General features: G+C 31.5%; 2 protein-coding genes across 5 annotated transcripts; one reads left to right on the top strand and one right to left on the bottom strand.

The window, feature by feature from the left end:
* Window positions 1-780: 780 nt before the first annotated feature.
* On the top strand, window positions 781-1,978 carry LOC131620659 (zinc-finger homeodomain protein 2-like). Its single transcript, XM_058891791.1, has one exon. It carries the CDS (start codon window positions 921-923, stop codon window positions 1,722-1,724), a length of 804 nt encoding a protein of 267 aa, XP_058747774.1. The 5' UTR covers window positions 781-920; the 3' UTR covers window positions 1,725-1,978.
* Window positions 1,979-8,140: 6,162 nt separating this feature from the next.
* LOC131620660 (calcineurin B-like protein 7) lies at window positions 8,141-10,696 on the bottom strand. 4 transcript variants are annotated; one of them, XM_058891796.1, is made up of 9 exons: window positions 10,459-10,696; window positions 10,116-10,358; window positions 9,804-9,938; window positions 9,244-9,306; window positions 9,070-9,152; window positions 8,924-8,983; window positions 8,744-8,793; window positions 8,408-8,644; window positions 8,141-8,268 (listed from the first exon to the last, which is right to left on the bottom strand). In XM_058891796.1, exons 3-9 carry the CDS (start codon window positions 9,814-9,816, stop codon window positions 8,205-8,207), a joined length of 570 nt encoding a protein of 189 aa, XP_058747779.1. In that variant the 5' UTR covers window positions 9,817-9,938; window positions 10,116-10,358; window positions 10,459-10,696; the 3' UTR covers window positions 8,141-8,204. The 4 variants fall into 4 exon arrangements, with proteins under 4 accessions (XP_058747779.1, XP_058747777.1, XP_058747775.1 ...); XM_058891794.1 differs by having other exon boundaries at window positions 9,244-9,390; window positions 9,804-10,358; XM_058891792.1 differs by having other exon boundaries at window positions 9,244-10,358.

Below are 10,696 nucleotides of genomic sequence, written 5' to 3'. Positions count from 1 at the left end.
CCACATCCTTATCTTCTCCTCACAAACAAATAAATTTAATAATAATAATTGTACTATATAACAATATTTACTTTTATAAGTTTGATCAAATATAATAAATGTGAAAAAAAAATTACTAACTATTCCCTCCGTTTTTTATTATAAGTCGTTTTGGAGAAAAAATTCGTGTTTTATTATAAGTCGTTTTAGAATTTCAATGAATCATTAATACTATATTTTCTATTATACCCTTAAGTATTTAATATTCTCTTTCTTCAAATTATTTTAATTTGTGTTTCCCATACAATTAATGAAAGACGATTTAGTAAAATCTATTATAATTTATCTATTTCATACAATAGTTATTATTTTTCTTAATATGTGTGAAAATGCCAAAACGACTTATAATAAAAAATGGAGGGGGTATTATTATATCTTATTAATGTGGTCCAAATATAAGAGAAAAGACATGTCTTTACACAAGTCTATATCAACATTATATTTTGTTGTAACTTTTTATTTATATATTATTTTTTTACACATGATTTTTTAGTATATTTTAATAATACATATTGGTAAAATATATATTAGAAGAAATTTATTAAATATATTTTCAATTATTTAAAGAATTAATATGTGGCATTGTGTGCCTATGTGAGTTTAAAGAAACAAAAAAATAATAAAAATAATAATAATAATAATTTATTATTATTATTATTATTATTATTATTATGAAATTAAATTCAATATAAATGCTATAAGTAAATATACAAAGTGACTTAGCTTAGTTATTATTATCCTTCAGTGAAAGTGTGAAACTGAATTCATGTAGATCTTCATTCTCTTCTCTCAAATTCTCAAACACTTAACTATAGATAAATAAATAAACAAATTAAAAAAAAAAATTAATTGTTGAAAATTATTTCTCTTTGAAGAGTGAAATGGAATTCGATGAACCAGAGGAACATGAAGAGGAGATGGAGATTCCGGAAACACCCATGCCGGTGCCGGCGAGTTACGACTCACTCGGAAACTCAGCTTCACGGTCAAAACTCTCCGGTGAAGTTGACGGACGGAAAGGTAGCGGTAACGGTAATGGTAACGGTAACGGTGGTGGTTTTTCCTCGACGGTGAAGTATAGAGAATGTCAGAAGAATCATGCCGTCAGCTTCGGTGGCCACGCTGTTGACGGTTGCTGCGAGTTCATTTCCGCCGGTGAAGAAGGAACACTTGAAGCCGTGATTTGCGCTGCTTGTAACTGTCACCGGAACTTCCACCGTAAAGAGATCGACGGAGAGACGGTTAGTTCGTGTCAGCGGCAGCAACCTCCACCGCCGCCGCAACCATATCACCATCACCAGTTTTCACCTTACTACCACCGAGGTCCTCCTTCTACCTCCGGTTACCTCCACCACCACTTAGCAACTCCGGTGGCGCATCACAGACCTTTGGCTCTCCCAGCCACTGCTTCCGGTGGATTCAGCAGAGAAGATGATGATATTTCAAACCCTAGCAGCAGCGGCGGAGGAGGAAACGGTTCCGGTGGATCAAAGAAGAGATTCCGAACAAAATTCACGCAGGAACAGAAAGAGAAGCTCTTGGCTTTTGCGGAAGAACACGGTTGGAGAATTCAGAAACAAGATGAAGCTGCTATAGAACAGTTTTGTGCTGAGAATTGTGTGAAGAGAAATGTTCTTAAAGTTTGGATGCACAATAACAAGAACACTCTTGGTAAGAAACCCTAATTTGTGTTTTTATTATTCTAAATTTTCTAATTAATTTCTTCTATGTGGTTATTAAGCAATTTTGATCTCTCTAGAGAGAGTGATTTGTGTGAAAAATAAAAATGAGAAGGAAAAAAAAACAAAAAAATTTAGTTTGAGATTTTTATGTAAAAGATCAAACTAGCTAGCTAGTTAGGGTTCTTATTCTTGTAAGTTCTTTATTTGGTTAATTAATTAAATAATTTTGTTTAGTTTATTTTATGGGACTTTAGTGATTGGTAATGCAATTGTAACTATTGAGTTTATGATTTTCAGTTTTGTAGTTAAGTGTTAATGTACTATGTTTTTAAAAAACGGTTTGTTACTGCAAAAACGGAAGCTACAAAAGAGGACCAATAAAATCGGCCACGACAAAACAATATTAAAATATGTCTATATAAGAGAAATTGTAATTGATTCATACCGCAACAGTGATAATAATACAACATTTGTACCGATGGAAATCGTGATAATGTAACCCCGCAAATGTGGTCCTATTGTTAAAACCTTGTTATTAGGTAAGAGTTGATGAGGTTTTATTAATGTGGATTAATTGTAAATTAATTATGTTTTAGATGTATGTAAAGAGAGACCTAATAAGGACAAAAGAACCTAGTTTTTTGGAAAAACATGGCTAGTGTTTTTCATCATTCATCATTATGTGTCTGCACAATTACTGAAACTTAGCACAAGAGTTTCAGCAAGTAATGGAAATTATGAGACATTTGAAAAAGGACTTCAATCCAAAATTAGAATTAAATGAATGGTTAATATTGTAACCACTATAATTTATTATTCATCGACATAATATGAATCCTTAATTTCTTTAACAATAATTGTTAATGTGGTTGATTTTTTTAAGTAAATTATTCTAAAGAATCTTATCTCTAAAATAATAAGCTCAAATTTTAACGTGTGAGCCATGCAAATGCTTAAAAATGTTCTATGTCTTTATATTGTGTCCTACATATTCATGCATCTGATATTTCTTTATAACTATCAACTGAGTTGGTTTAATGACTGAGTTGATTTAACGAGACTAAATATAATTATTTTGATAAGGATAATATAGTTTTAACAATTTGCTTCCCATGTAGAAACATCATCGACATTAGTCCTTAGTTGAACTTGTTTTTTCTTCAAACAAGGTGAATAATTGAGAGCATAAAAGTACTTGAACTCGCCATAACAAGATAGTTACACCGTATAAGATTTTGCTTAATTGAATTTAGTTGTGTTTTTGTTAAAGTGTACTAGTGTAGAATAAGTTAAAAAAAAAGCTGTTGAAATGTTTGGTTGAAATTGAATAATGCCATTCTGGTATATGTTTTGGGAAGTGCGGTGGAAAAGTAATAATGCAAAGAACAAAATAAACTGAGAGTGAGTGAGTGAGTGGGTATTCACGCGGCAATATCGTACACTGTTTCACTGTCCAGTCACAGAAGACAGCCTTGCATTTCAGAACACTGCAGAATACAATGAAGTTTTTTTTCATATGAATTATTTAAAAAAAAAAACTTTTATCGTATGAAAAACATCACAATGGCGAATACTGTGAAGTTTATTTTTTATCGTGGGAAAAACATCTTGATGAAGAAAGAGAATGGTTGATTTTTAAGGGATGGGATAAACAGGATAAAATCTAGTGAAAATTCCATGGAAAGCATGAGTGGAAATATATTATGCGGTTATGCCAACTAAAATATGTTAAGTCAAGTCAAATTTTTATACAATATATAGAAAAAGTTTTAGAATTTTTTTTTAATTTGATTATTATTGTTATATTACATTTTATATTTTATATTTAAAACATAAAATGATAATTCAATTACATTTAATAATTAATAAAATTATATTGAAAAACTCTCTTAAATAATATCATAATTTGTTTTTATAATTATTTTAAATAGTTTGATAAAATTTATGTTGTTAGTCAAGTTCGAATAGGTAAACAAAAATAAATATTTAGCTCATTTATTTTTTTTAAATTTTTAGTCTATTTAAATATTAGTTGAATTAATAATAACTTGCAATAATAATAAGAAAAATATTTGTTTGGCGATTTTCGATGGAACAAAAAAAAAAAGCAATTTCTGATGGTGATAAGCGATTTTCGGCGAATTCTTTTCTCGTAGGTTTCAGCGGATGAAACTCAGTGAGATGGTTTAAATTCCTAATCTTTGAATTAGAGACCAAATTGACGAGATCACAGTCATATAAAACTTAATAGGGTTAAATACGTTTTTAGTCCATATAAATATGCGACCCTGCATTTTTAGTCCCTATAAAATTTTCCTTCAATGAATGATCATTCTAAAAATTTTATGCATGCAACTCCAGTCCCTGCTATTTTCTAAAATTTTAAAAATTGTTTAATTACCCTTTAATTTTTAAATTTTTGAATAGTTTTTTTTATATATGTTTAGAATACTTAAAATATTTATTTACCAAGTTTTAGAACTTTTTAAAACAAGAAGAATTAAATATGAATTTTTCAAATTTCAAAATATAATGATAAAAGTAATAAAAATCTCAACTTAGAAATTAAATTTTGAGTTCTTTTTTTTTTCAAGAACTTTTTAAAATATTATGAACATGTCTGCAAAATAATCATTCTAAAATACACATTGGTTTGACAGCGGGGACTGAAATTACATGCATAAAAATTTTAGAGGGACCATTCATTGAAGGAAAATTTTATAGGGACTAAAAATACAGGATCACATATTTATAGGGACTAAAAACGTATTTAACCCAACTTAATAAGATTAGGCGACTTTTAGGGCAAATGGGCTACGGTCGTGGCTGGCCGCGAAAATCGGCGGTGACGACTCCTCCGACGATGGTACGCATCTTTACGCCATCATCTAATGTCTGATTTGAAGGATTTAGCAACTGAATATAAGAAATAAGCCGACAACAAGCCGAAACCATTGGTGGATGTCATCAAAGGTAACATGTCTACCCTCTAAAGGGAATTAAAATTAAATATATAATAGCGATGATCGTAAACGAGAAAGTAGAAGTAATAATAGAGGAACAAGACATAGAATCTGAGATGAGGTACTAGAAAAATATCCTTATTATATACACATTAGGGACAAAGCTTTCAATGAATGTTGTTAAACAATTCATGATCAATGCATGGAATTTTTTATCACTCTCTGAACTATATACTACAATGAAGAGGTATACTTCATAATTAGATTCGAGTCGAAACCTGATAGGGACATGGTACTGATGAGATGACCTTATACAATGTATCACAAACTCGTGTTCTTACATGAATGGATCCCAATTTTTACCTTACAAAATGATTAAATAAGAGTACTACTAATTTGGGTAATGTTTCCTCAGTTTTCATTAGTTTCCTGGGGGAGAAAAGCATGAGAAAAATAGAAAGTGCCATAGGGAAACCAATAATGAAAAAATGAAAGTACAAAAAAAAAACTTAGAGTGTCATATGCTAGAGTGTTGATTGAAGTAGATATAACAACTGAATTTAAGAATAAGATTGTTATAAGAGATCTAAAAGGCAACAAGATAACACAACCTGTAGAATATGAATGGAAACCACTCTTTTTCATATTGTGTAAGAAGGTTGTCCATGAATGCAAGGATAAGAATACACAAAAACAGAAGTACCAAGAGAAACAAATATGGATAGAGAATAAGAATGTGATAAAACGATCTGATAAACTGGAGATAAGGCAATAAGGCAAAACAGAGTGGAGAAAATATCCTGGGATGCAGAAATGGCTTTGCAGTATTGAGAAATGGAGAGGGCTCAAGCATATCTGAAGAACTAGGATGATTATATGGAATGTGAGAGGATTGAATAAAAGGGAAATACATATTGAAATAGCTTCACATATCAAAATACTCAATATGTCTTGTATAGTGTAACACCCTAGGCCCCGAAACTTATATAAAAAATATTTAATCGATAACTTAAGGTGTCACTACGATAACCATCCAAAAACTCTTCAAAACATTCGAGCACATGCAACAGAAAATCATATAGTGACAACTTCAATTTAAACTTTTCAAATAAAGTATTAAACTTTAAATCACATATTTCAACATTAACTAAAAAACATAGCAAATGTGTCCCATTCCCGATGTTACAAGATAAGAGCACTAAAACTGAACTAAAATGAGATGAACAAAAAAAGTAAACAAAGATGAGATCCACAACCATCTTCCAAACTCACAATAATAGAATCACTCATGAGTATTTGTACATCAAGGTCTAAAGCAGCACAAATAACAAGAAAAGGGGTGAGAATAAACTTTGATATATTAATGGTGTGAAGAATGTGAGGGTAGATTAAAATACACAAGAACAACATCATTAATCACATCACAACACCACAAACATTTATTCTCATTTAGAAAAAAGAATAGTTCACACCAATGTAGCGGTGAAATTGGTGAGACTAAAGCCATGGGAAAGACTTAGCTCATTTGTTTAAAACAGAGTCGCCACCGCCCTCTATTGTTTCCAAAAGGAATGGGAGAAAGAGGAAATAAAACCCACATAAGTTTTTAAAATCAAAACTAATAAACTTATCAGAGATTTGAGCACGGAGGGTTTGTTATACAAGGGGAAGGTTTTAAGCCCCCCTCATATCTATGGTATCCCATAGGAACCTCTTTGAAAATATTATTGTTTTTGTGTATATTTATTTTGAAAAGCATATGTGAATTTGTTTAAATAGAGTGTGGAGATGAGAAACGAAGTTTTTGAAAGTGAGCCTGATAAGACATCGCATCTTAGGCCTACATGCCCCTTTTAAAGAAAAGGGAAGTCAGAGCTTTTGTAGTTCCCCTTAAAAGGAAAATAAAAGGGCCGAAGTGGCCAAAATCTTTTTAGGTATTAAGCTTTAACAATACTTAACAAGTTTTATTTTAAAAGGTTAAGCTTTAACAATACTTAACAAATTTTTAATAAAAAAGGGACAAAGCTTTAACAATACAAGGTCAATGGACTAAGTGTAGTTTCACCGGAAATAATTCTTCTCTTAGTACCAAGGTTTTAAAACAAAGGAGTGGTTGAGCTTTAGCAATACAAAACCAAAAAAAAAAAGGGACCAAGCTTTAACAATACAAAGTCAATGGACTAAGAGTAGTTTCACCGGGAATAATTCTCCTCTTAGTTCCAAGGTTTCAAAACAAAAGGTTGATTGACCTTTAACAATACAAAACAAAGGGTGGGTTTAAAAAGGTTGAGTTTTATCAATACAAAACCATTTTTAAATAAGTGAAAAGCTTTAACAATACTTTAACACAAAATAAAAGAGATTTGGAAAAGAGTTTGAGTACATTGACAATTTTAGTCAATACCACACTACAAAAATAAAGGTCTCCTGCCACGGCCACGAAATCGCGGCTATATGCAAAATAACCGTGGTGTAACGTTTTAGCCACAGAAAACCGATTATGGGATATGCGGGCGTGGCCTAAAGTATAATCCACAGTTTTCTTTTTTGTGCCACGTTTTATAGACATTCGTGACTCGTATAGGCCACGGTTTAGGTATCTAGATTGAGGCTGCGGTTTGTCTTTGCCATGAGTACAAAACTGTGGCCAGATCGTAAAACCACGGTTTCTATTTAATTTATAGCATACGGTTTGTTTATGGCCACTAATTAAAACTGCGGCTATATGTAGGCCAATTTTACATGTCAATTAAACATGTCAATTTTACACATCAAAAATCAATTTTGGAATCAGTTCTAAGTACTCCAATAGTGAAATCAATTTTCTTTTTCAAACCAACACACCAATCACTTGCGCTTATTTTGAAGAATTTAAAGCTTGATTACTATAATTGTATGAATACAAATTATTTTATTGTCTATACGTGACAATAGCATCAAAACAGATAATCATCCAAAACTAAATATAAAAACTTGAGTGACAAAGAGTTGCTATAAACACTACAAACAGATAATCATCTATAGAGGTGCTTCCTTGTATTCAAAATTTGGTTCTGACCAACCCGAACATTCCCCAACTGTATCAATACATATAGACCTGAATAGGATAAAGATAATAAAGTCATCCTGCAACACTCCCCAACTGTATCAACTAGTGATTTAAGAACACTCACAACACCCTGTAAAGATAAAGATAATGAAGTCAGCCCGCAATACTATCAAAAAGTCATCAATGAATTATTGATTTTCAATTAAAAAGGAAACAACTACCTACTTGAAGTGAAATTGTAATTATATGTACACTCAATAATTGACTTTGGTACTGCCTTACACATTGCATAACTTCCAATTCACATTTTTATGAAAGCAGATGATGCAACAATCATATATAACCATAGTTACATTCCTTGCTCAAGTATTATACTGTGTCTCTCCTGTGTGTATATAGATATATACATAAATATGTAAAAGTACACTATAAATAACAATTCACTAGTGAATAAGCATGAAAACTCCTCAATTACTCACAGCTCTGAGTAACTTCTGTTCTTGAAATACAACTGGGGAATGCCATAGTAATATCCCTACAAATATGAGGAAGACACATAATTTAAAAAAACTTTCTACATTTCTAGAAATTACTTTTTATCAAGAGATTGCAATGCAGCTTTATACCCGTTTGTCTTTTATTTTTGTATAATTAAGAGGTTACAGTAGACTCACTTTAGATATGGGAGAGTCATGTTCTTGATTAAAGATGGGTGCTGAGAAACAAAAGCTTTCCACTCATCTTGATCGATTCTTTCATCATCTTTTGTATCAGCATCTTCAAATGTCTTATCCACAATCGATTCTATCATCTCATCCGAAAGAAAAAGATTTGATTCATTCAAAAGTGCCAATACCATTTCCTTTAACTCCTCTCTTTCAATGTACCATGTTTGTCTCAAATCATACAACCTAAAAGCAACTGCAAAAATCACTTTTCCCACTTCAATAAATAATAAGCTATATATATGGTAACATTGGCTGAAGAAAAATCAATGAATTTCATCTTACATGCAATTTTGTCTTCTAAAGGTGTGTTTGGATGAAAAACACCAAGAGATCTAACGAATTCGCCAAACTCAATAAGTCAAAAATCTATATAAAGAGAAATTATCAATTGTGAAAAAGAACAAGAAACCAAACAAGTTTATACCATATAGAGCATATGAATCAGTTATATATACTAATTACCCTGTCAGCAAACAGATTCTTTTGATTTTCATTTCTAAACAGTGCTAGCTGAAATTCTTCCTGAAAGTAAAAATGCACCAGAAGTCATTATTAAGTAGCTTAATTAATTAAGGAGATTTAATCTTAAACTAAAACACTAAAATCACCTTGTGAATAAGACCATCTTGAATAATTGAATTGCTTGACTTCAAATAGAGTTCATACAATGCATCTACTTCACTCACAGTAACTACAGAACAAAACTTGATTCAATCAGCATATTATAGTGATTAATTGAATTAATTAATCGACTAATATATCATTTGGAACAGAATTACTACCAGTTAATGATGATGGATACTCACAAGGTGTCTCAGAAGCAAGAACGGTTGGATCTTCATAACCTGGCGTTTTAACTTTCTTTGAATTTGAAGTTGAACAATAGCAACCCATTCAATTGAACTACCACAAAATTCACACTCATTTTTCTAGAAAATTCAGAACCACCAAACTTCAACGTGATTCAGCTACGTTGTTTGTTAGTTTGATTTATATATGAAAATGTGAAAAGTTGAAAACAACATGCAGACATAAAATACACTTTAGCTATATTATAATCGCTATATAGGAACCTATGGCTATTTTAGTTTGCAGAAAAAGTCAAAGAAGATCAAGAAAGAAATTAAAAATTAGCTTTTTTTTTTTTTAATATTTTAAAGGAAGAAACAGGAAATACAATAAAATTGTTAATAAAATAGAAGAAATTTTAGGGTTTTCAATATAATGACAAAAGTGTATAGAATAAGGATTATAATAGAATATAAATATACCCTTGTAAATGATGCCATATAAAATAACCCTTGTAAACCCTTCAAAGACAAACAAAGAGTTAGTTACATACCTAGAAGAGCCATCTTCAGTAGAAATAAAGCTCATTGGCAGGAAGAATCTAGAATAGAACCGGTGTAATCAAGAGATTTTTTGGAAGCAAGTTTCTGAACTAAGGTCTGAACAGTTGCAGAGAGGAAAGCACTTCCTATCATAGTTGGCAAAGCATATAGTCAAGAGAGTGTGTAACTAACTCTTTGTAGTAACTTTGTGTAACCTAGAATAGTCAAGATAGTAACTCCCCAAACGAACAAAGCTCGATTGAACAACATTATTTTTGTTTCAGTTTCAACATACATCAGTTTTAGTTTCAGTTTAAACATACCAATACCAGTTTAAACACAACAATTAGCAACATCTCTTCTAGTTAATACACTTACAGTTAACTTCCATTCCACTTTGACCTTGAACCATTCCACTTTGACCTTGTTAAAATCCTTGTTAAGAACAGGTAACATACATTAGAGTTAGAGAACTGAGAGAGTGATAGAAACAACAACAATAAATGAAAAACGCAAACCCTAATCACCTGTAGAGTGAGATAATTGGTTCAAAGTCCTTTACTCACCTGTAAACAACAACAATAATCACAAACCCTAAATTAAAAATACTGAAATCTGGGAAATCTGGGAATGAGTGAGTGAGAGAAGTGAGAACAAGAAATTTACCATGAATGAGTGAGTGAGAGAAGTGAGAACAAGAAATTTCTCCATCGAACACAACCCTGTTTCGATCCTCCTTTCGTTCACCATTGAACACGATCCTCGTTTCGTTTTCCATTCGCGCCATCTGAACTTGTTCCTCCGGCCGCTGAGTGTTTGGATGAATCAAGAGAGGGAGATAGGCGAGTGATGAGACGGAGAGGAGAAGCGGATGAGTGTTTCTTTGAAGCGGTTGAGTGTTTCT

Source organism: Vicia villosa, linkage group LG7, assembly GCF_029867415.1.
Source record: "Vicia villosa cultivar HV-30 ecotype Madison, WI linkage group LG7, Vvil1.0, whole genome shotgun sequence".
Taxonomy (NCBI): domain Eukaryota; kingdom Viridiplantae; phylum Streptophyta; class Magnoliopsida; order Fabales; family Fabaceae; genus Vicia; species Vicia villosa.
This window is presented reverse-complemented; position numbering and strand designations above follow the sequence as displayed.